General features: G+C 36.2%; 2 protein-coding genes across 3 annotated transcripts in view; one reads left to right on the top strand and one right to left on the bottom strand.

Moving 5' to 3' along the window:
* The window catches only part of LOC120774338 (ATP-binding cassette sub-family D member 3), a 34,313-nt gene extending 12,873 nt beyond the window's left edge, over window positions 1-21,440 (top strand). The window contains exons 2-11 of the mRNA XM_040103898.1: window positions 7,089-7,201; window positions 17,617-17,807; window positions 17,868-17,965; window positions 18,032-18,212; window positions 18,298-18,580; window positions 18,671-18,768; window positions 19,618-19,708; window positions 19,782-20,001; window positions 20,200-20,374; window positions 20,536-21,440. Coding sequence (XP_039959832.1) covers window positions 7,089-7,201; window positions 17,617-17,807; window positions 17,868-17,965; window positions 18,032-18,212; window positions 18,298-18,580; window positions 18,671-18,768; window positions 19,618-19,708; window positions 19,782-20,001; window positions 20,200-20,374; window positions 20,536-20,949 — 1,864 coding nt within the window. The 3' untranslated portion in view covers window positions 20,950-21,440. The remainder of the gene's footprint in view (window positions 1-7,088; window positions 7,202-17,616; window positions 17,808-17,867; window positions 17,966-18,031; window positions 18,213-18,297; window positions 18,581-18,670; window positions 18,769-19,617; window positions 19,709-19,781; window positions 20,002-20,199; window positions 20,375-20,535) is intronic.
* LOC120774339 lies at window positions 12,730-22,899 on the bottom strand. 2 transcript variants are annotated; one of them, XM_040103900.1, is made up of 2 exons: window positions 22,884-22,899; window positions 12,730-13,525 (listed from the first exon to the last, which is right to left on the bottom strand). In XM_040103900.1, exons 1-2 carry the CDS (start codon window positions 22,897-22,899, stop codon window positions 12,930-12,932), a joined length of 612 nt encoding a protein of 203 aa, XP_039959834.1. In that variant the 3' UTR covers window positions 12,730-12,929. The 2 variants fall into 2 exon arrangements, with proteins under 2 accessions (XP_039959834.1, XP_039959833.1); XM_040103899.1 differs by lacking the exon at window positions 22,884-22,899 and adding an exon at window positions 13,625-13,701 and having other exon boundaries at window positions 12,730-13,557.
* Window positions 22,900-26,501: the final 3,602 nt, after the last annotated feature.

The raw sequence follows: 26,501 nt of genomic DNA, 5'->3' as shown, positions 1-26,501 counted from the left end.
TATAGATGGTAGTAGTAGTATTTTCTAAGCATCAGCCACAGTGAAGCGTGGACGAGTCCTCTAGTTCACAATAAAATAATTTATTTCTTAATTCAAAAAAAAAAAAAAAAAATATTTTTTAAATGCAAAAAAAAAAAAAAAATCAAATTCAAAAACAAAAAAATCAAATTAAAAAAAAATCAAATTCAAAAACAAAAAAAATTTTTTTATTAAAAAAATATTTTGTTAACCAAAAATAATTTATTGTAAAATGTTGCCGCTAATATTTATTAATAAATCACTCGTTTTTCTTCTCTTCCTAAAATGCTTTTAAATGCATGAAAACCCAGAAATAAAATTCTTGATCAGCGTTCTAATGCTAATGCTAGGTATTTTGCCAATATTTATTCTTAGATGGCAAAAATTCAGTTAGCTGAGAACCTGTTGAGAAATTACCAACTCATTTTTATGCATCGATACATAGATACATACGAGTGTATTTCTCACTACAACAACACGCCAGATAATAAAATTCTTAATAAACATACAATAATAAATTAGTAAAAGTTCGCATATCATCGTTGGGTGGCGCGCACACTTTGTTGAATTGTTAAGTGAAGGGGTGTGTGTGTGCGAGTATAGACCACATAGGCGATGCCACTAGTTAGCAACTAACGAACAACTGGTAATTTTCGCTTTGCAATTAGTTTTGACAGCTCTGAACCTCTATCAAAAAGAGACCGAAAATGTTTGAAAAGAAAATATTATTGAATTTATTTACTGAGGCTCTTATTCGATTATTTTCTGGTGTTGGAATTTCTGTTGGATTTCGTGATAATCCGCATATTTGATGTCATCAAAGTTGGGACCGCATGAAGGTTCTATAACTAGCTTAAATAGATATTTTTCTTATCTTGAGGTGGTCACTTTAGCAAAGTATTTTGGGTCGATTTTGAATAGTAATCGCGCCGATAACATACAAAAACTGAGGTAAACTACATTTCCGGTAACAGATTCCTTGAACAGAAAATTGGCTGGAAGGAAGACCCAACAATTGATGTAAAAAAAAAGTGAAAAATACTCTTTTATCTTAGCTTCCTTTTGCCATTTGTGCTTTCAATCCATATACATAGGAAAGGTCTATGCCATTAAAGAAAGTACGTTAACGCTGCCGATCTATCTTCGATAATATATAAAGATTGCTTATTTTTTAAGCAAAATAAGGAACCTCGAGCTTGAAGTTTCTTGGAGGAACTAGACTTACATTGATCCCAAAATAGTATTTAATGAAAAACAACATAATCTTTGGTTATTTGATCTGATCAAATTTGACCCGGACTGTCAAAAAGAAAAAGGCGATAATAAAAATTCCTATTAAAATTCGTGAATATTCACGTGAATATCGGTTTCAAAATCGGTTTCTGAATCAATACAAGCAGCAATAATATACAAATATAGTATGTATAAGGAACCTCCAACTTTAAGTTTCTTGTAGGAAATAGATCCATTTTGAGCCAAAAATACTATTTAATCCTTAATATGTTAATCTTTAGTTATGTCATCTGATCAAATTTGACCCGGACTGACAAAAAGGAACTTCATTTTCACGAATTTTAATAGGAATCTTCATTAACGCCTTCAAAATCGGTCCCGAGTCCCGAGTCAATTCAAGCATGTCAACGAACTTTTTTTCTTACTCCTATTGTAGTTAAGTCTTGGCGGAATGGGTTTCAGCGTTTTTCGGCTTATTTTTTGAGCGCCACTCAGTACATTGTTGGACAGTTTCGACGTCATATTCAGAACCCACGTCTCGTCTCCACTAATAATGCGTTTAATGAACGTAAGATCCACAGCTAGGTTAGGTTAGGTTAGATGGGTGATCAAAGTTCACACGTGGACTGTTATATGTACATAGTTCTTTATGAAGCCATAGAAAAGAAGAAGAGTCCACAAGTACTTTGCCAATATATGTATGTATTTTTTTACTGATCTCTATTCGACGTGTTTTTTTTTAATAAATCGGGGTTTTTGGTCATAATCTAGCATTGGCATGCATACCGAAAACAGTAACCAAAATGTGTTTAGTCGATCCATAAGAGATATTGCGATCCTCTGTCATCTCTCTTGAGGTCAATACGAAGATTTTCAAGCACTATTTCATTTTCTAACAACTGGATGGACGACTCGCATGAGGCGAATTTTCGATAAGTTCATAACCCGCACTAAATGCTTTGCGCTCCACAAATACTCATTCTCGTGATAAAGTGAACTCCCCAAAACACTCCAAACACAAAATTTCAAGTAAACTCGCTCTTCAAGGACAAGTTTCAACTTCTTCAACTGATGAAAATATTAAAAAAGTGAAGGATATGGTGCTTGAAAATCGTCAGATAAGTGTTAGAGAGATGGCAAGAGAGCTCGACATCTCTCGCGAGTCTATTCGAATGATTTCGGTGGATATTTTGGGTACGAAACGCGTTCTCACTGGCCTCGCCCCGATAAAACACACTGCGAGTTTCTATGGACCAGTCCGGGTTTAATTTGATCAGATGATATGTTTTTCTCTAGATTTTGGTGGTTTACATCATTTTCTGAAAGAAATATTGTAATTTACGGCTCTACATTTAGAAAATGGATGATCCATACGGTTACTTGGAACCGGTTATTGACTTTTATTTTGTAGCCTTTTCTATTGAGCTATTAATATTATTAGCACTTAGTAATGAATTCCATATTTTTTTAACCAAAATTATAACTGAATGTTAACTGGTTACTTCACAACTAGTTTGCTTTACAAACAACTCAAAAACTTAACCTCAACTTCAGCTGCAGGTGTGAACTCTACGCAGTGCACTAACAATATTTGATGTACTTCCTTGCGATAGCAAATAGTTTCACACATGCACAAACATGTACATATGTATGTATATACATATGGGTGTTTAAAGCATTTAATTTTCATTTTTTAAAGACGCTGCTACTACTGCTCCTATACGTGTTTGTGTATGTGTGTGTGCAAATTGCGGGCAATCTATAAAATCAAACACAAGCAATGTCTACGCTGCTAAAACAGCAACAACAAAAATACTAACAACAACTACAAGTGACACATGGCTTGTATGTGTGGTTGTTCGGCCGCTCGCTATGCGAATCACCTCATTTGCACCGCCATTGCCCCTCCACTGCCGTTTGCCGTTTAAAGTTCATAACTAAATTAATCGGAAGAATAAAAAGAAATGAAGACAGCAGAATAAAAGTTGAAGAAGTGAAGCTTAAATAAAGCAAAAAAACACATCTGCAAATACACACGTCAGTGTTAGAAGGCAACGTGGGCTGATATAATCGCTCTTATATCCATAATTAATATTTTGAAATGAATGTATTTAAATTATATATATATTTTTTTCAAATGATTATGTGCAATACTGTTATATGAACTAAGTTAGAGAAAAAACATTTTTTATGGGCAAAATTCGACTTTTGTGCTCAACGTAGGTGCCATTGAAGGCAGCGCACCGTTATTCAAAAATGTTCAATGCAATTTTTGTGGCACAAATTGTCTTTTTCTTCAAAATATGTAAGTCTCAATCTCGGTGTTTATCACTTCATTGTCGCTAAACTTCTCTCTAGCTAGCATTCTCTTGGGATTAGGTCCTAAAAAAATAACTAATTTTGATAATTATACCCTGAACAGGGTATTTTAAGTTTGTCACGAAGTTTGTAACACCCAGAAGGAATCGTCGGAGACCGTATAATATATATATGTATATATGTACATGGTATATATTATTTCCTAAAGCAACAATGTAATATCCGAAGAAATTGATCAGATCGGTTGACTATAGCATATAGCTTCCATACACACATAGTTACTAACAGAAATGCACCTGTGAAGGGTATTTAGCTTCGGTGCAACCGAAGTTAACGTTTTTTTCTTGTTTTGATACAGAAGAAAATTACGAAAAATGACTAATAAGTTGCTTATAAAACAAGAAAAAATCGTTAACTTTGGCTACAGCTATGCTATAATATCCTATACAAAAAAACGTTTAGATCTTGATTTTAATCGGTCAGTTTGCATGACAGCTATATGCTATAGTGGTCCGATTTGAACAATATCTTCGGATATTGTAGCATGGATCAATAATTTATATCAAATTGCGTGAATATATCTTAACAATTAAAAATTTTTCCATAAAAGGTTTTGATCAGTCAGTTTGTGTGGCAACCACAATCAATAGCAGTCCGATATCGGCCCATCCGATAAAGGACCGGTCTCTTGTGGAGAAAAGAATGTGTGCAAAATTTCAGAACGATATATCAAAAACTAGGGGACTGGTGCTCCTGTATAGACCACTACGGACGGATGTACAGGCTGACATAGTGAAATTGATTCAGCTCGTGACGCTGATCATTAATAAATATAACGGGTTTTTCATTAAAACAAACACGGTTTGGGATATCAATTAAATTCTTTATTTCTGTGAGAGTACATTCGATGAGTTATGTGAGTACCTCGATTTTTTTTACATGGTCACCACGGGCAGGCTCGCAGAAGTCAAGACGCTGAACCCGATTTTCAACGGTCTTCAAGCGTAAATCGGCCGATACTTCTGCATTTGCACGTTCGATATTCGTACGAAGTTCAACAATCGTCGCTGGCTTGTTGACCATTGATTTGACGTTGCCACACAGAAAATAGTCGAACGGCATCAAATTGCACGACCGAGGCGGCCAATTGACTATGCCATTTCGTGAGATAACACGTTCACCAAACTTGGTTTTCAATAAATCGATTATGACATTCGCTGTGGCGCCGTTCTATTGGAACCACATATTGTCCAAGTCCATATCATCCAATACGGGCCAAAAAAAAATTCGATTATCATTGAGCGGTAGCGATTCCCATTCACAGTAACTTGCCGGTCTTGATCACCACGGAAGATGTACGGCCCAATGACGCCGTCGGCCCATAAACCACAACAAACCGTAATTTTTTCGGGATGCAATGGTCACTCATGGGGTACGTGTGGATTGCTGCCTGACCAATAATGCATATTTTGCTTATTGACGGAGCCATTCAGCCAGAAATGAGCCTCATCGATGAAGATGATTTTTCGATGAAAATCGGAATCATTTTCAAGTTGTTGAAGAGCGCAATTCACGAACATACGACGATTCTGGTGGTCAAGCGGCTTCAGTTCTTGCGTCAATTTGATTTTGTAAGAATGTAGGCTAAGATCTTTTCGCAAAATTCGTCACAATGACGTCACAGAGAAGCCAAACGCTTGAGAACGACGTGTAAGAGACTGATCTGGGTCTTCCTCAATTGATTTTAATAATATCGACTCGTTGTTGGATCGTATATCTTTTCATGTTGAAATGGCAAAATTTACTGAAGAGAAATGTCAAAAGAGCAGGAAAAAATATAGCGTCGTTTGGTGTCCCTATCGGTATACTTTTGCAGAGTACCTTTCGGAAAACCCGTTATTTTGTAGAGTCTCCAATGTTTCCTTTTGTGTAGAACAAACTTCGTGGCAAACTTAATATGTCATTATTTTATCCTTTTCTAAGCCCGATTTAATTGGGACTGACAGATCGAGAAGACTGCAGAAAATCTCTAGAGCAAAACATCAGGGAAACAATAGTGCATCTCTTGTACACTTGTCCCGCATTGAGCGTAGTCTTGCTGTAAGCATCTGGGATCCCCACGATATGATACATTGGATGAGGTATCGATAGTGAGGCCTCAGAGTCTGTTGAAATTCACGTCAAGCACAGGCATCCTAAAGAATGACTACTCCTCATGAACCTGGTAACTGAACTCCATCTGATATTGCAAAGAACCAAAAGTGGCTATGCATGGCTCATTAGCCTACCAGATTAACCTAACCTAATCTAATATAATCGACCTGTACCTCTTTCCAAAGCCCAATGTATGAAGTTCAATTAAACATATCTTCTTTATTTGAGTTAATCGCTTCCCTTCAGAAAGTCACGTATTGGTTTCTGATATTTCCAATCGTCGTTGACTTTTACCTTTGCTCTTTTGCATCTTAAAGTGTGAAAGAAATAAAAATTCTTTAATTATCAGGAATTTAGTGTTGCAAACACCCCCGTCATCAAGTAAATAAATCAAGTTCTAAATTCAATTCTCAATCTTTAAATTGTTCTGCTTATCAAATTCTTTGCTAGTAGATTCTTTGTTGATTTATTTATACGAATTAAATTGTTTAAAGCCTCCACCTTTAATGCGATTTGTACCATTTACTTAATAGATCCATTCATTAATCGTAAATAAACCTTTGAACTGCAGTCTCGGACGGGCCTGATAAGCAATCCATTTCGCGTTTTATTTATTTATTTTTTTTTTTGTTTTCATTAAATAGCCGCTTGAACTTGAGTCTATTGAACAGCACAAATTTTAATTACTATTTGCTTTAGTTTAAATTGTGCTACAAAGTCCAGAAATAAAAGCTTGCTTGCTCCCAATATCAAAGTATAACTAAATAGAATATGTAACCTTGTTTTTGGGGAGTGGAAAATGGGCTTTTGGTGAACTTTGAAGATATGTTTGATAGAAAAGAGTTATTTCGAGGGATTGAGAAAAAATAAGCTTAAACGCCCTTGATTATTAATTTTTTTTAAACCAATATAAAGGGACTCTTCAGACATCATTATCAGTTGACGGAAAGATCACCATCACATCGACAGATTTTTAGAAGTTCTTTATCTCAGCAGTATTTGGAAAAAATATTAACAATTTCAAGAACGAGTTTGGGAATTAATGTTCATTCGCTGGTATAGAGTGCTCTTTATACGAAATCTCCCTTCGGATGATCTTAGAAACATTATTTGGGGAAAATGTCTCGCTCACATTGTCTACAGTTCTTCATAATCATAATTCTTAACGCAGCAGTTTTAGGCATTAACGGCTAGTCGCTTTAAGCCGTCTAACTAGGATCGTTAGTGGTTTTTGTCGCAACTATGACCTAACCTAACCTAACTTTATTTAGCGATATTCAATTTTACGGCAGAATTTTTTTTTGCTCTCCCTTCTTCAAACTCACTTCTCATTAATAATTTAATAATTTTCGTTTCTCTTGCAGAAAACCGGGCTATGAAGATAAAATACAGTACACAATTGCGGAGAAGAAAGACAAAAAGGGCGGTAAAGCTCATGTCAATGCGGTATTCTTCAAACAGTTGAGACAGTTGTTGCGTAAGTAAAAGAAATATTTTTGAATATTAACCCGTCAATGTATATATGTATATAGCAATGTATAGTTTCTATCGCTTCACAAAGGACTACATATACCAGTCCACGTGCGATCATCGATCAGCCATTTAACCTAACTTAACACATCAAGTTCACATAAAGAAGAAACGAATCTTAATAAAAACAGCGAAATTACATAATATCAATATAACAATTAATAGCGCTGACGTTGTACCGTTAATCGCTCTGAAATTACTGATGTCATTATTCTGTCTGAATGAGCAATATAAAATGTTGATATGCTCCATTAATTTTTATTGTTGTTATTAAATAAATATTTTATATAAATATTCGTAATAGTTTGCAGAGTCTGGCGCTGTTTTTAGATGTCTGTTATTAACTACAATTTTGTTTGATGTTTTTAATTTTGTTTCTTTGTAAAATGATAAAACGTGCAATTCTATTTGAAAATATGTTTGTTTGGAGTTTTAAATATTCAATTATTAATTATATATGTTTATTTTTAAATTTTTTTACAAATGGTAACCCTGTTTAATAATTGATACCTTCAAAATATTTTTCCAGAGATCTGATTATTTTTTTGGGGGTAAAAAAATCAAATTTCCAGTTGTTTAAAAAAAAAATGTTTATTTGTGGTTTAGAAGTCATTAATTTTATTTTTAAAATTTTTTTTAAATGACAACCCTGTTCAGTAATATTACTAAAATAAGACCATTGACACCTTGTCCATATTTTTGTTCAGAGTTTTGATTAATTTTTTTTTTCTTTATTATTTTTTTAAATGGCAACCCTGTTTTATAATAATAATAGAATATAGCCATTGATACTTTGCATTCATGGAAATAAAATTTTTTCTAATTTAAAGTAGTCATAAATTTAATGGCTGTTATAAACTTAAGCGATTAAAATTAGTATTAGCTTTCTGTTAATCTCATTGGTATGCAATTGTGCTGTCAAATTGCAAGCACTAAATCTAGCCTCTCCGGTTTGTCGGTTTTTACTCATTTACTTCTTGTAGCGACATAAAACAATGCTCACACATTTGTGTAAAAAGCGCTCTCTAGCACAAAAATCTGGTTCCTATTCGGTTAAGCAGAACCATATGTCATGGGATAACATTATCGTGGCCCTTGGTGATAATTATTTGCCTCGGGAATGTGTTTTTGATTGGAACAAATTATTCATAGAGGGTCAAAAGCACATTGACAACGAACCACGTCCAGGACGGCTATCATCATCAACTGATGACAGACATCTCAAAAAAATAAAGGAATCGGTGCTTGAGAAACAACGATTCATAGTCAGAGGTCTTACTGGCATCGTTGGAATATCGGAAGGATCAGTGAAAATCATTTTGAAAGATCACTTGGGCTTAAGAAAAGTGAAACCACGACTGGTTTAGAAAAACAGCGTCGCGTTAACGTCTGTGAAACAATGCTTTCCGACTACCAGGATGTCATCAAACGCATTATTACTGGCGATAAGTCTTCTATCTATGCTTACGACCCGGAAAAAGACGAGTAATCGGCCGAATATCGTGCCAAAGATGAGCCGAAGCCGAAAAAAACACGTCAAAGCTGGTCAAAAATCAAAGCTATATTGACAGTTTTCTTCGATTATGGAGGTATAGTGCACTCCGAATTCCTTCTGTTCGGCCAAACTGTCAACAGGGAATACTGTTTGAGTGCTATGCGTTGTTTGCACGAAGTTATTCGTAAAAATAGGTCGGAATTATGGGCTGACAACTCTTGGTTTTTGTACCACGATAATGCACCGTCGCATACTGCATTGATTCTTTGTGAGTGTCTCGCCAAATTTTTAGCCAATATTGTGCCTCAACCACCGTATTCGCCTGATTAAGCTCCGTGTGACTCGAACTTCAGCAAACTTAAACAACCGTTCCGTTGAAAACCGTTTTGAGTTAATTGAGGATACTAAACGTGAATCGCTACGCACATGGAAAGATATTCCGAAAATTTACTTTAAGAACTGTTTCGAGGATTGGAAAAACGTTGGCACACGTGTACTGGGTCCAAGGGATATTACTTTGAGGGGAACGACATATAGTTTTAAGAATAAATTAAGAATTTTAAAATTATTAGTAAAGTCTTATTATTTTTGCTCTTAATAGCATATCTTCCTAGATATGTCCAGACCCAAAAACTATGCAGATTTTCAGATGAGGAATTATTTCGTTTTGAACTAGGACTTCGTTACTATAACCTGGGTTAACTCAATTTTAGCGCTGTCGGCCTCACGACAAAATAAATTACACTAATGTTTTTACGATCGTTCCATGTGCTCGTGCACTTGTCAATTGTGATTAATTAGAACACCGCTAAAGCTCAAAAGTGTGAGTTTGAGAAATATTGTACACTTCGTATACATGCAAGCGCAGTCTTCCTAACAAACGTGAACTTACTTACCGACAAATAAATTTATGAGTATATACAGCGTTGTTCATAGAAATAGTACATTTGGCTTAAACAATAGAAAAATAGTTATAAATAGTGGCTTGTGGGCGTAGGTCGCTTTACACTAGTAGAACAGAGTTCAAAAAAGAGAGTCACATAAGTTAAATATCGGTTAGGCTGTTGTTGCTGTAATTTAAGATACACTCCTATCTTTGGGCGAATATAAATTTGAATTGGTTTCAGTAAGGTTTTTTAAAGATTCAACTCATTTATTTTTAGACACCACTTACTTATAAGACCGTTTCCGGGTAGTTGGATGTCTGTTACCAATGTTGTTGCTGTTGTTGTATAAAATTCTTTCCAAATATTTTTGAAGAAGACTTTTGTGGTGTCGCGGTTCTTGGAAGAACACAAATTTAGGTCCGCATCGGTTAGGTATCCGCTGCTCTCTCGGAATCTCCTAAAAAAGAAGAAATTCGAAAGAATTTTATTCCTATAGCTAACCCCAACTTTCATTCTCCGATCAATCTTATTAGACAAGCATCTTTGTTTAGAGCACACACCACCAAATTTGGAACGGACTGACGACTACATTTTCATGTATTTTAATAGAAATATTTATTATCGCCTTCGAGATAGGCTCCTAAGGCAACACAAGCAGGCCAACGCTTAATCTTATTATCTTTTCTGCCTGAGATGGCCTTCAGTGCCTTCAGCGAATTTTGGTTTTTTCGGTTTCTGTTCATTTTTGAAGTACCATTCGCCAGATTGTTTGACGTTATATTCATAAACTCACATCTCGTCACCAGTATCTCTTTTGCGAACTCGACTCGACCTCGTTTTTGCAAAACATTCAGATCTTTTGGCACGAATCTATCATTTATAAGCTCATACCCAAAACGTTCACCAAAATGAACTGAGTCGATCAATAGGAGATGTTGAGAACCTCTGCTATAGCTGATGCCAACACGACGATTTACACGCCACTGTTTTTTTTTACTTTCTCGCTGTTATCGTCATTAACAGAGGTGGATAGACGACTTACATGAGGCAAGATTTCGATGACTTCACGACCTTCATTGGATTGTAACAGCCACTTAAATACTTGTTTTCGCAGCCGGGACCAAATTTGTTGTTCAATTTTATTTCATGATGAAAATTGCCAGACAAACTTTTTTTGGAGATCAAGCTTCAAACTCGCATAAAAAAGTTCCACCAATTTAGGAAATAAATTTTTGTTGATTCGAGTTTGGCGCGTAGTTTAAATGGAGCATACCGAATCATATTTGGTCAGATGGTATGATCGCGATTGAGTACTTAAGGAACTTTAACCTAAACTCAGAATGTTACCCGAGAACAAGAAACAAGTGTGGTCCTGTGTTCCACCAAAGAGAAATGAATTTATTCGCTTTTTACAAAATTAAGTGTTCTTCCGGCTACTGTTCCTACTTATATGGCTATCACTGTACCTATATGTGCTTCTATGTATATTAGTAATAACAATCACAGTTGTTACGTAGACAAATTAACACTTCTGCAGTGAGTAGTATTGTGCTCGTAGCTTCGTTTGCTTTGTTTTGTAATATCAGGCGAGTTGCCGCGGCCGTTCAACAGCCGCTTGTGTAATATGACAATGTAGTGGCAGAATATAAGTATTATGAGTTGTTGTGCAACAACATACTATTGCCGTTTAGCACGTTTACGCTATGAATCACTGTAAATTAGAAGTGAAGAGCGAGCGCAAAGCCGGCTTTAGACGACACTTCGTGTGCTTTGGACCACCCATCGGTCGGTTAGTATTTATTATATTTGATTACTGCTATGCTATTATTATTATAGAGTACGCAAATATTGTTTAGTTTTATTTGAAGAAACGCTCTTGAAATCTAGCTCTAGACCTCGTAAACGTTTATGACGAGTTTCCAACTGTAAATTCATGATCAATACATTTTTACTCGATTTCACTAACTACATAATTACTGAACATACTTGACAAGAATCTAGTTTTGCTTTCATTATCATAACCAGATCAACAGCTCGAGCATTCTTCTTCCTCTTTACTGACGTAGTCAGCGCCGCTGTCTTTTAACTCGCTGAACTCTGTCAATGTCGTCGTATATCTCATACAGTTCCAACGTTCGATCGAATGCGATATTCGATAATAAATATTCCGGAGAACTTTTCATTCGAAAACACGTAACGCCGTTGTCATCGTCCATGCCTTTGCCCCATTTGGCAGGACGGGGATGTACAGTGACGTGGGAATCAATTCTCGAGTGCGACGACTGTTTACTTCGCTTCCTTATCCAGTCTGGAGAAAGTAGAATAAACGGTCGCCTTGTCTGAAACCTCGTTTGGTATCGAAAAAGGCAGAGCACACTTCAATTCCAATCCAATGTTTGTTGATGTGCGTTTTTTGCTGCACAGAGGCGGGTGCGTATCTTCGCTGCAACAAGATAGTGGTTCGAGTCAATGCTAGAACCTCGGAGTGTACGTACGTCTAAAAGAATGAAGACGTGTCTTCCGTCTATCACAACTTGATCGATTGGGTTGGTGTTTTTTCGGAATCGGTGGCTATACTGGAAAATAGTACTACAGTTAACCATAACCGGGCCCCGGTGAAGTCGATCAGCCTCAACTCATTTGGATATGTTTCATCGTGAATTTACCGACCGTTGTGCGATTTTCATGGTTTCTGGAAAACACGAGGGCTTCGATCAATTCGTTCGTTCGTCTATATGGGTGTCGGCGAACTCTCGTGGTCTACAAAATTCAAAGAAGTGGGGCCAAATGGTGCTTGTAGGTCAAGAAAATATTGACTTTAAGCTAACACAACTCAACTTATTTTTACCTTATTTTCTAATTCTAGCTCTGTATCGTTGTAAAGAGATTCACGGGTATAATTGTAGAGAACTCAAGCTTCTAAAACATTTCCAAAGTGGAGTCAAAGCTCAAAATTCCAATCTATATAGCTATATATATGGCTTAATAGGATAATTACACAACACTCTTAATTGTGTAGCTTTTCCTGTATTTGTTTCACTAAATATGCATTATTCCGAAACAAAAACAACAACAACAAATGAAAAAAGAGAATGAAAATTACACTACATTTTATTATTAACCTTTCGGGTCAAGCACATGCTAACTGTTACACACGAGTACATTCAGGGACACATAGACAAATATTATGCACAAACACATAAAAAGCTCGCACGCAATGCCACAAAACACTTTGCTGGAACGCATAGACACACAGCCGAAGTATTCCAAATCAGAAAGGCTTGTATAAATTTTCAACATCTTCGGCGCTTGCGTCGCCGCTTCGGACAACAGATCTCCTCGAAATCTTCCGATGAGCAATCGTACATGGGTTTGCAACGTCCACGTGAGCCACTGTAGCCGTTCACATAATCCCAGAACATTTCCATGTTCAAAGTGACTTTGCGCTCAATACGCTGATATTTCTTACGTATCAAGTGAAAGTGATCGGTCGCCTGTCCGACAAACGCCAATATGCCCAAACTGATGGAGGTGGTTGTCAGACCCAATATGAGTGATTCATAGTTGACATAGGTCGCGGTGGACATGCCCATGATCAAGAGGAATGATTTGATGAGCCGCCAAAAGAGTTTCTCCAGCGTGCACCAGACGATTATGGCGCCGAATTCCGTTAGCAAAATGGTGACAATGGTCTCGACGATCACCTGACAGAAGTACGGCAAATGCATGTAACGTACCGGATAGAGGCATAGATCCGAGATGAGATCCAACAGCGCAATGAGGAATATCCAACTGGCTAGTGAGGGCGCCGGTGAGCAGAGGCCCTTCTCCTGTTCGAAGAAAAAGGAGGTGCGCAGTACAATTTGAAAGAGCGCCGCGATCACAATGGCTGCTGTGACTGTCATTTGGACTGTGTATTCTCTGCGAATGATGAAGAGGACAATCAGCGGTTTTATAACATAATTTCGGGTATTCTAAGGGTACTCACTTTAATTTTGATTGCTTTCCTAAAAATAAAATCACAAAGTTTTTATTATAAATATGCAATTTTTTTTTTTTAATTTTTTCTCTTAAACAAAATAATTTTTTACAACAAATCAAATTTGAGAGCTTAACTCATTTAGTTTGAAAAGTTTTCCAAAGTCAATATTCAATTGAAAAGCATTGTAGATGTTAAAATATTGCACACGAGGCCTGTTTCGTCTTTGAATGCGTCCGTTATTAGCGTCGAAAGATGAACTTTGGATCATTTTATACTTTGAATCTCAAGCGTTCCATTCTTTTCAATGAAGAATGGAAGATATTGCGGAAAATGTAGGCTTTTGGAAGTTTTGAAGACTGTTTAGTTGTGTTAAATATTCTTGAAATACCTGAATGGTTTTCAATGCTGGAGTAGTTTTCGGAGTTTCTGCGAGAACTTAGCATCTGATCAAAATTGATCCGAACTGATAATATGGACTCTTGAGTAAATTTTTCATAACAATTTCGACACCATATTAATAATAGCAGTAACAAGGCGCTTGAATGTTGAGTCTTCAGCTACTTTATCAATCATCTCCTCTACTCCACGTCGTTTTTTTTTTCAAAATATTCAGCACTTATGGGTCTAGCATTAACATGTTCGATCCATAAGACATGTTGATCTCTCTGAGAGATATTTCTCCAACAAAACAAATTTTCAAGCACTGTTTCTTGAATTTTTTCAATTTTATCGGTCTTAACACAGGAACATTTTTATCGAATCGGAAGCGCGTCAAGTTTAAATGTACCAGAACGTCTATTGAGATGAAGTGTGGAAAGTGAGTTCCGGCGAAAAATTTAAAGATTTGTGTTCATCAGCGGTGGTAAGTGTAATATGGGTTGGAATTACACACTGGGCTAGGGTAACAACTCCTCGGATTCAGTTCAACCAACTAAAATCCAGCGAGTCGGCCTTGAAGAATTTGGCTAAGGCATGTCTTCGTGGTGACAAAGAAGGAGAACTCTTTCTAGAAAGATGAACCTACTTCGGAACTTAACTGTTTGAATCTAATAAAGAAGTAATGACTATTCGAAACTCATTTTTTGAAAGATTCAAGATATGATTTTTCCAACTTCGAAATCACCCATATTCTAGTAAAAACAATAATAATTCTTACCTTATCAATTTAAACCCAAAGAATTCCAATATTTGTATGTTGCACAAACGCATAGAAGACAAAACAGAGAATAATTAGTGTTTCAGAAATTTTGAAGACTTTTTTTTAGTTGTTCTGAATCTCCTTGAACTATCTACTTCAACAGCAAGTTTTTAAAACAACTTTTAATTTTTGAATATTTCTGAACATATTTTCAAGTATTTTAATACAAATCTTTATTATCACCTGCAAAATATGCTCCTGAGTCGTTGATTACCTTCAGTGCCTTCAGCAAATGTGTGTTTTTTTCGATTTCGCATCCTTTTTGGAGCGCCGTTCGCTAGATTTGTTGGACGGGTGCGATGTCATATTTATAACCCCACGTCTCGTCACTAATAATGATCAGCTACGTTGCAAACTATTTAGGTCTTTTGGTGCGATGATTGATTGGAAAGGTTGTGAAGGATGTTTTCCTATACATGTGTTTTTTTCGAGAGACCCCATTTTAAGCGCCGAATATTCTCTTTCAAGACATTAATAGTCTCGGGCGTTACTGCGTATCTAAGCGACTTCACATAAATCCACAAAAAATAATTCAGCGGTGTTAAAACGCACGATCTTGGAGGTCTCATCAAAAGTTTACTTCAATAAATGAATGGTTTCATTAGTTGTATGGCATGTAGCACTCTCTTCTAGGAACCAAAGATCGTCTACATCAACATACGAGGGCTGCTATATATATTTCTGGCCTAATAATGAAAATAGGATTATTTATCAACGAAAATGGTTTTATTGTTTTTCAAAATATTCTCCATCAAGATTTATACACTTTTGCATGCGCTTAAACCAATTTTCGAAGCACTTTTTCCACTCCGATTGAGACACCTCCAAAACATGGTTTTTGAATGCTTCAACAGCATCTTCTGGCGACGAAAATCGTTGACCACGCATTATTTTCTTGATGTGTGGGAATAAAAAGAAGTCATTGGCTGCCAAGTCAGGGCTGTACGGCGGATGACCCATCAATTCGACGTTTTGGCCGGTCAAAAAGGCGCTGGTTTGAGCCGATGTGTGAAAGCTCGCATTGTCATGGTGCACAATGATTCGTCTTCTCTTGTTCGTTTTTACTACAATTTTAGCACAAAAAGTCGTTTATCATGGCTCCATAGCGTTTCCCAATGACATTATGTCCGGCTTCATCTTTGAAAAAAATTTGGACCAATGATTCCCTCTGTTCATTGAGCACACCCAAACAGCATATAATGAGGATATAACATCGTATCAAAACAGCATGTTGATTATCATTACTCCATTCAGAGCTTTATCGCTGAACAAAGTTTTCTTGTGAAAATCAGGTTCGATGGCCATCTTCTTCGGTCCATTCTCTTTCGTTCGTTCCGAAGTAAGTCTATTCATTTAATGACAAAACAAACTGAATATAAATCAAGTAACAGCTATCCAAACGACGAACTCCGACAAAAGTATTGCCTTACTGAAAACCACACTTTAAAAAAAAAAAACACCCCTTACCACTCTATATTTTTTTTATCGATACGATTTTCCCGTGAAGTTTAAATGAACCAGTCCGAGTCAAATTTGATCAAATAGTATAGCGAAGCATTACAGAAGTCCAGACGCTGAACCCAATTTTTGACGGTTTTCAAGCATAAATCGGTCGATACTGCTGCAATTTCACGTTTGATATTCGTACGAAGTTCATCAATCGTCGCTGGCTGGTTGGCATAGACATAGACTTGACGTAACCCGATAGGAATTAGTCTAACGGCGTCAAATCGCACGACCGAGATCGATTGCGAATTTCGCTGCGTGGCTTGTGGCGCCATCCTGTTGGAACCACAATATGTGGTGTCCAAGTCCACATCATCCAACTCTGGCCAAAAATATTCGATTATCATTGGGCGGCAGCGTTTCCCATTCACAGTAACGGTCTTGATCATCACGGAAGAAGTACGGCCCAATGACGCGGCCGGCCCATAAACCGCACCAAACCGTAACTTTTTCGGGATGCAATGGTGGGTCATGGAGTACGTCTGGATTGCTGCCTGACCAATAATGCATATTTTGCTTATTGATGAAGCCATTCAGTCAGAAATGAGCCTCATCGCTGAAGATGATTTTTCGATGAAAATCCGGATTATTTTCAAGTTGTTGCTCAGCCCAATTCACGAAAATGCGACGATTCTGCTGGTCAAGCGGCTTCAGTTCAGGCGTCAATTTGATCTTGTAGGCCAAGATTTTTTCTGTAAATTCGCCACAACGACGTGAGAGACTGATTTGGGTCTTCCTCAACTGATGCTCCAGCGACGGCAATACTCTCCATACTACGGATCCTTTGTCTCACTGGCACGGGAACATTTTGTACTGTGCTTGTGGATTTCCACTAGACGCTCAATTGTTGATCTGACAGGACGATTGTGACGACCATAAATACCCATATCCGTAGCATTCGCAAAGTTGAGACTACTGGCACCGAATTTCGGTTTTAAATTTTTATAATTTCGACTCGTTGTAGGATCTTATATCTTTCCATGATAAAATGGCAAACCTTACTGAAGAGAAATGTGAAAAGAGCGATAAAAATATGGCGTCATTTGCTCTCCCTATCGGTCTGCTTTCGTAGCGTCGTTTTGAAAATCCCGTTATATATAAAACTGCTTGGATTCCGATCCTCTGGTTGACATTTTACACCTTACGATATTTCCCTGGCTTTGATTCTTGCAAGTTCAAAGAGTGTAAAATGTTCGGTTGCACCCGAACCTAGCCCCCTCCTTACTTGTTAAAGCATTATTCCTATATTTAATGGCATAAAATTAATGAAATATTGTCTTTTTTATAATTCCAGCCATACTCGTGCCCCGCTTCTGGAGCGTTGAAAGCGGTTTATTGTTATTGGTGGCCGCTTCGCTGATCGGTCGCTCTGTCAGTGATATTTGGATGATACAGAATGCCACCGTGGTGGAGAGCACGATCATACACATGAATAAAGATAAATTCAAATCCGCGCTGCTCAAGTATTTGGCCGCTTTGCCAATGGTGAGTAATACAAATAGAAATTGCAAATAATATTAAACCTACATTTTTCTCCATCCACAGATATCGGTTGTCACAAATGTGCTGAAATGGAGTTTGGGCGAATTGAAATTGCGTTTCCGTACAAATTTGACACATCATCTGTACAATCAGTATCTGAGGTAATTACATTGCACTTACAATTGGGCTAAAGCAAGTGACTAAATCACTCCCCACACTCCTTACAGCGGTTACACTTACTACAAAATGTCCAATTTGGATAACAGAATAGCCAATGCCGATCAATTACTTACCACAGATATCGATAAGTTCTGCGAAAGCGCCACAGATCTGTATTCGAATATCAGCAAGCCCGTGCTGGACATATTTATCTATGTCTATCGCTTAACAGTCAATCTGGGTGGCAAGGTGAGCGCATATACACTTTAACTACCAACAGAGATGTAGATATTTATATGTATATCTATTTCTCTTTTTCTTCTCACTTTCACAGACGCCTTCCATACTTATGTTGTATTTGCTCTTCGCTGGCATTGTTCTCACGCGCTTGCGTCGCCCAACCGGTCGTCTAACGGTTGAGGAGCAAAAGCTGGAAGGTGAATTCCGTTATGTTAATAGTCGTTTGATCACGAACTCCGAGGAGGTGGCCTTCTATCAGGGCAACACACGCGAGAAGCTCACGCTGCTGGCCAGTTATTCGAAATTGCGCACACATCTACGTAAATTCTTGGAATTCCGCGTTAGCATGGGCATTGTCGATAATATTGTGGGCAAATGTAAGTATGCGTTATTTTATAACTGCATTTGTTTGGATTTCAAGTTTATGGCGCCCATTCTCATTTTGTAAATTTTCGTTATCCTTATAGATTTCGCTTCTATCGTCGGTTTTTATGCAGTATCAATTCCATTCTTCACGGACAATCATCCCTTGTTGTCGGGCGAACACAGTGGTCAACGTTTGCAGGTTTGTATTAATTTTTTGTACCCTGAACAACAATATTAAGTATACCACAAAGTTTACAATAGCTTGAACGAAATTTTGACGAACTTATAAAGAATAAATATAAAAACTCAGCTTCACGAGCGGAGTCGTTTTAGCGATGCGCATTTATCCATCCGAATTAGTTTCTCAGTTTTTGTGATATCAATCTAAAATTTTGCGCACGTTCTTTTCTCTCCAAAAAGCTACACATTTGTCAGAACCGTTGAAATCCAACCACTATATCACATAGCTGTCATACATACTGATGGTTCAAAAACAAGTCCATGTATGAAAAACTTTTTTATTCGACTAGCTATCTTCACAAAATTTGGCACAGACTATGTTCAAAGACAGCGTTACATTCTCCAAACAAATTGTTCAGATCGGACCACTATATGATATAGCTGCCATACAAACTGAACCATCAAAATCAAGTGCTTGTATAGAAAACTTTTTTATTTGCCGAGATATCTTCACGAATTCCGGCATATATTATCATCCTAGGCAACACTACAATATACGTATGTACATATTGTTCCGATCGGATCACTATAGTACATAGTTGCCATACAAATATGCATAGCGAGTCTGACTTACGAATGAAAATGGATTGGAATTTGATATTGTTGTTGTTGTATTCATGAACATATTAATTACCTAGACCAAATAGACTTCAAAAGGTTAATAGCCACATCTTATAATAACCCCTTAACCTTCTTATTCTGTTAGAAACACTAATTTTGAAATAAGACTTGGATTCGAAAATATTTAAAAAACTTTCTCATACTCTTATTATATTACTTTAACCTCAATTTAATACTCTTTCCACAGGCATACTACACATACGGCCGCATGTTGGTGAAATTAGCCGAAGCTATCGGTCGTTTAGTTTTGGCCGGTCGTGAGATGTCGCGCTTGGCAGGTAAAATATTATTTTTTTATATTACTAACTGTTAGGAACATGAGTGATCGAACATTTTTTCGTTAATTTTAAGGCTTCACGGCGCGCATGACCGAGCTAATCAAAGTGCTGGGTGATCTGAATAAAGGACGTTACGAACGCACAATGGTGAATAACGTTTTGAATGGCGACAATTGCTTCGGCCCAAACAAGGGTATTATGACATTCGTGGATAATATCATACGGTTCGAAAAGGTGCCGCTCGTTACGCCGAACGGTGATGTGCTGGTGAAGGAGCTAAGCTTTGAGGTTAAGTAAGTAAACAGTCTCAACTTTAATAAATAATTTTAAATTAAAATAAAAAAAATTTAAAAAAAAAATATTTAAAATATATTAAAAAATTAAAAAATATTTAAAAATAATTAAAAAAAAATTAAAAAAATAAAAATAATTAAAAAAATATTTAAAAAAAATTAAAAATAAAAATAAAAAAAAAACGCGTTCTATTGCAGATCGGGCATGAATGTGCTGGTGTGCGGTCCAAATGGCTGTGGTAAATCTAGTTTATTCCGCATACTCGGCGAGCTGTGGCCCACATGGGGTGGCAAATTAACGAAACCACCACGTGGTAAACTCTTCTACATACCGCAACGTCCATACATGACGCTGGGCTCGCTACGCGATCAGGTAAATAGTTGCAGTGGAGACTTGTGTACACTTTTGCAAAGGAGATTTGTGTAGACTTTTACAGTGCAGAATTGTGTAGACTTTTACAGTGGAGACTTGTGTAGACTTTTGCAGTGTAGATTTGTGTAGACTTTTGTGGTAATAATTTTATTTCATTTCAGATAATCTACCCACACACGCGCGACGAAATGATACGCAGCGGCAAGAGCGACGAAGATCTTATGAAATACTTGGACATTGTGCAGCTCACCTATTTGGAGCAGCGCGAGAATGGACTGAACGCCATCGAAGATTGGATTGACGTGTTGTCGGGCGGTGAGAAGCAACGCATAGCGATGGCGCGTCTCTTCTACCACAGTCCGCAGTTCGCCATCTTAGACGAGTGCACCAGCGCGGTGTCCGTGGATGTTGAGGGTAAAATGTACAGTTATTGTCGCGAAGCAGGCATCACGTTATTCACAGTGTCGCATCGCAAGTCGCTCTGGACGCATCACGACTACTATTTGCAATTCGATGGGCGTGGCAGTTACGAGTTCGCACCAATCGATCAGGCGAAGGAGCAGTTCGGCTCGTAAAATCGTAAAATAAGTGTGTAAAGCATTAATTTGTATGTAGATAAAACAGTTAGCAACAGCAGTCAATAGTTGCAATATTGAGCAGGCCGTCAACAGCTGGAGAGCGTTGAGAGAGCGGAAGTGTTAAGTGAGCTTTGCAGTATAGTTTGAAATCTAAGTGGTGGTAGTGCGGTGCAAGGCTTAAAAGTTGATGATTATATAATTATAATTATATATTCTTTAAAAATAACAACAAAATAAGTCAAATGTGAGAAAACGCAGTAAAATTAATTTTAGTAAGTGTCGCATATATTTTCTATTTTTGTTCTTTTTTTTTATATTTCGCCATGCTGTCTACCTTACTCTAGCATATTGCCGATTATTCCTCGCTTTTATGCCTTTTTTGCATACACAATTTGCCTTTTCGTTCTTGTAAAGCCTCACTTATCACTTGCGCCCCTCTATACTTATATACAACCGATTCCCCCTCTTTAAAGTTTGTTGTTGCTTAGGTGTGAACACTTTTGGTTAGCATATTTAATGGTGATCTTTTATAGCTTAAACAATTTAATTTAAATGTTTTTGTAATGCATAATTTTTGCGTTGCTTAAATAATAATATAAAATAATTTTGTTCCCTTGCTCTCGCTTAACTAAGTTGTGTGTATGTATGTATTTGTAAATTGGTGCTGGAGGTAAAAGTCAATTGTAAAAGTGGCGTTAATGAACTGCAAAATATTTTATTTTGTTTCTTTTTAGTTAATTATTTAATTATTAGCTCTGTAGCTATGTATGTATGTATCATACTTCCAAATATATAATTTATATCATATATATATATTTACCATTTTAATATATACATCTATATACATATATATATATATATATATATATTGCATAGAGATTATTGTAATTTGCTTTTAAAAAATGCTGTTTGAAAAATTCGCTACGCAGAGAAATGGTGAAAACAACTGGATTACAATCATAACTGTACTTGTATACATAAAAACACTCTTGTATATTGTAAAATAATAAAATAAATCGTGTAAACTAAAATTAATAAATGCAAAAGAATTGTATTAAACGAGTATTTTTTGTGTCATAATTATGCACTGAGCAGGTTTTAATAAGGCAAAAAAGTTTTATAAAATTTTTTTTTCTCTGGTGTGAACAGCATCTACCATAAGTCTGATGTTTTTCTAAGAAGTAAAAGCTTGCTGAATTCAGAAAAATTTTGAAGAAAAGCGACGATTTTAAAATTCTTATAGCCTCTACGAGGGATAACTACTTAGGTTACCAAAAAAAAAACCTTAAAAAAGTTAAAAAAATTATAATTATTATAACAGCTATATGCTATGGTAGTGCGATCTGAATTTTTTTTGAAGATTATAGCACTGCTTTGATAATATTAAATGTCCAATTCGGGGATGGTACATCGTCAAATAACAAAGTTTTTATACAAGATCTTGATTTTGACCAATCTCTTTGTACGACAGCTATATCATATAGTGGTCCGATCTGAACAATTTGTTCGGAGATTGTACTCTTGCCTTGGATAGTAATCTGTGCCAAATTTCGTCAAGATATTTAGCCAAACGAAACAGTTTTTCATACAAACACTTGATGCCGATAATTCAGTTTGTATGGCAGCTATACGCTATAGTGGTTCGACATCGGCGATTCCGACAAATGAACAACTTCTTGGGGTGAAAATTACGTGTGCGAAATTTCAGATCGATACCTTGAAAACTCAGAGACCAGTTCGCGTATATACAGACAGACCAACGGGCATGGCTAAATCGCCTCAGTTCGTCATACTTTTTGTGGAATATGGTGATTCGAGTTAGGGAAGTTCAATCTTATACACTGTATTATTCTATTATTTTCTCAAGCAATAGATTAAGGAAGTCGAACGATTGGGAGTCTCCTTGTCTGAAACCTCGCTTGGTATCGAACGACTCGGAGAGGTCATTTTCGATCCTGACGCGCTTTCGGTGTTGCTCAACGTCAGCTTACACAGCCGCATTAGCTTACCGGGAATATCAAGTTCAGACATAACGGCCCAGAGACAGTTCCTGAATCTGATGCCTGCAGCTTATCTGTTCTTAGCCGCCGTATTTCAATAGTTTGGCCGGTAATCCATCGACTCCTGCCGCTTTGTTGTTCTTCAGGCGAGTAATTGCTATTCGAATCTAACCATAGTCCCAAAATGGGACATCTATTCCATCGTCATTGTTTAGGAAATCGCGTGCCCATCTCCAGATGTTACACTTTCGCGTTCAGCAGGATTGAGAAGTGTTCGCTCCCTAACTGCAGTATGCTCTGAACATCAGCCACTAGATCATCGCTTTAGGTCCTACAAAAGTGTGCTCCGGTCTTGAAACCTTCCGTTAGTCACCGCATCTTTTTGTAGAATTTTCGAGCATTACCCCTGTCTGCCAGCTTGTCAAGCTCTTCATACTCAGACTTTTCGGACTCTTTCTTTGTTTGACTGCATAGGCGTCTAGCTTTCCTCTTCAACTCTCGATATCTATCTCACCCCGCTGGTTTTGCGGTGGATCGCAACACTGCGAGGTAGGCTGTCTTCTTTCTCTTCACTGCGACCCGACAGTCCTCAATGTGCCAGCTGTTCTTTCGAGCTTTATGAAAATCAATAGTTTCGTTTGCAGCTGAACGTAAGGAGCTTGAAATGCCGTGCCCGTCTACCGAGTTGAATACAGATGAATGATTTCAGAGAGCAAGAGTACAAGTCAAGTAGAAAACCGTTTCGCTGTCGGTTGTGATAGTAGCTCCTTTAATACTTTTCTTGTGTTTTCTTGTGACGGGCGTGATTTGCTATACAGAGGCGGGCGCTTATCTTCGTCCAAGGCGATGTTAGGTCCTCGGAGCGTACGCACGTCTAGGACACTGGAGACATGTCGTCCATCTTTCACAACATGATCGATTTGGTTTCGATGTTTTCGATCCGGAGACAGCAAAGTAGCTTGATGAATTTTCTTGTAGTGGAACCTAGTACAACAGAAAACCATATTTCGGGCTGCTGCGAAGTCGATTAGCCTCAATCCATTTAGAGAGGTTTCGCCATAGAGACTTTATTTTCCGACTGTTGTACCAAGGATACTTTCTTTATTCATCATGGTGTTAAAGCCGCCAAGCACAATTTTTGCATCGTTGGAGGGAGCGCGCTCCAGCCGCACATAAAAGGCAACTTTGGTCATATCATCCTTCTCTTCCGTCTGGGTACAAATCAGTGTTATGTGGCGAGACGTTCATCCACTGGAGTGAATACGAGGACTCGACGACTGAGTCTTTCTCCCACAACGAATTTGCGCTCCTTTATATGGCCGCTGTAATAAATGTCCCGACGATCCCAGGACATCAACCAGATGGGCGTCGAATAACTCGACAGTTTCTACTTCAGACAATTGCGAAGTAAAGTCCCCTCTCTTCGAACAAAGACCAAACTCTAGAAATCATTCATCATCCCTCATCATAAATTTTGCGAAACATTTATGGTTCTGTGCGCATTGGCGAAGACGAATACCGTAGTCGGTGGAACCAGCTGTACGAGATATGTATGTATACGACGACATTGACATAGTTCAGCGAATTAAGAGACAGTGGCTACGCTGGCTTGGTCATATCGTCTGAATGGATGAAAACACTCCAGCTCTGAGAGTATTCGACGCAGTACTCTTTTGGAAAGATCAGGTAGAAAAGGACCTGGCTGGAGTGTTCAATTGGCGCCAAACAGCGAGAAGGAAGAACGACTGTCGTGCTGAAGAAGAAGAAATATTACCTAGCGAAGCCCTTTTATTCATTGTAACTAATTATTAAAAAAAAACCTAACCTCAAAAGAATTGCCCTTATGTGCCTAATAATACATGATACTTACCGCCATTTACAGTGAGTAAGAAAAAATAACAACAACAATAGTACACATGTATCTCCGTTTATTTATTGTTGTAATTAATTGATAATCAGCGAATTATATTTCTGTAGTAAATTATTTACTAATTGATTTATGCTTGAATATTTGTAAGTTGCTTTTTAATTAATTTTTTGTTTGTTTTGATTTCTTTGATACACTTTTCGTATATATTTTTATACATTTTATTTATTATATTTTTTTGTTTTTTAATAATTTTAGATTTTTATTTTAAATAAATTTTATCTATTTTTGAGTTTTTATTTTTTTACTTTTAATATTTTTTTTTTAATATTTTTTTTTTAATTTTTTTTTTAATATTTTTTTTTTGATTTTTAATATTTTTTTAATTTTTTAATATTTTTTTTTCATATTTTCTAATATGTTTCTTTTACATATTTGTTATTGTTTGCTGTTTATCAATATATTCTTTCGTTTTTTATTTTATGCACAGTGTTAGTCAAGTGTTGCCAGCTGTTTTGCATATTTGCTGCGTTTATATAAAGAAGAGGTATTGTACATAATATTATTTATTTATTAATATAAATATTTACTCTTTATATATACGTATTTATGTATATGCATATGTTTTTGTTTTTGTTATGCATTTCTCTCGCTTGGTTGCCATATTTCTGCCTTGTATCGAATAGTGGTATTTGGTTTTATAGTAATTTCTGTAGTGAGACATGAATATGTACATACAAGTGCCGTATTATATTTGTATGTATGTATGTATATATAAGGGTAAGTAGTAAGTACGTATTTATGTATGAAGGTGTATACAGTTGTGGAAAATTCTTTGGAACGTAGCTATTCTTTGCAAACAAAAAAAAATATTTACTTTTTTTGTTTTTTTTTAATTTTTTTTTTAGTTATTTAATGTCATACTGCCATAATAAATCCTCATTGTGTTTTCATGAAATTTAGTTATTGTTTTTTATAATTAAACAGTTTGTAAATATTTTGAAATTTACAAAAAAAAAATTATTTTTGGAAATTTTGTTAATATTTTTTTTATTTACTATTTTTATGAGTTTTTGAATTTTTTAAAATAATTTTTGAATTTTTCTGGTATTTTTTGCTGTTTTTTATATTTATGAAATTTTGAAAATCACTTTTTTTGTTTTCTTTTTTTAATTTATATTCTTGCATACACGTATATACATACATATGTTTGTTGTTGTGTTTTTATATGCGCATTATTTTCTGGTTTAACGCTTATATTTACACTATTGCAAGTATTTTTTTTTTTGGATTTTTGTTTCAAGATACTTTTAGGGTATTTTATTATTATTGTTATTATAATATTTTATGGAAAGGAATCATTTCTATTAGCTTTTTTATTTTTATTTTTAGTTTTTATAAAATATTTAAGGAAAATACGCTTTGAAATCCGGTCAATATGCAATATATGGTATGATATGGCATACATATAAGTACCGTTACATCTACATACATATATTCTTGACTAAATTATTATATTAACTGTGCAATATTAACAAATTGCAATATTTTGCTAAAAGCAGGGAAATTAATAATACCTTATTTTATATGGTTTTGGGATATTTTTTTTTAGGGATTTAAGGTTTCGGGATTTTTTTTTGGTTGTGGAATATTCAATTAATTAATTTAGTTTTATTTCTATT

Source organism: Bactrocera tryoni, chromosome 4 (assembly GCF_016617805.1).
Source record: "Bactrocera tryoni isolate S06 chromosome 4, CSIRO_BtryS06_freeze2, whole genome shotgun sequence".
Classification (NCBI taxonomy): Eukaryota; Metazoa; Arthropoda; class Insecta; order Diptera; family Tephritidae; genus Bactrocera; species Bactrocera tryoni.
Note: the sequence above shows the minus strand (reverse complement) of the source record. Positions and strands in the feature narration are given on the sequence as shown.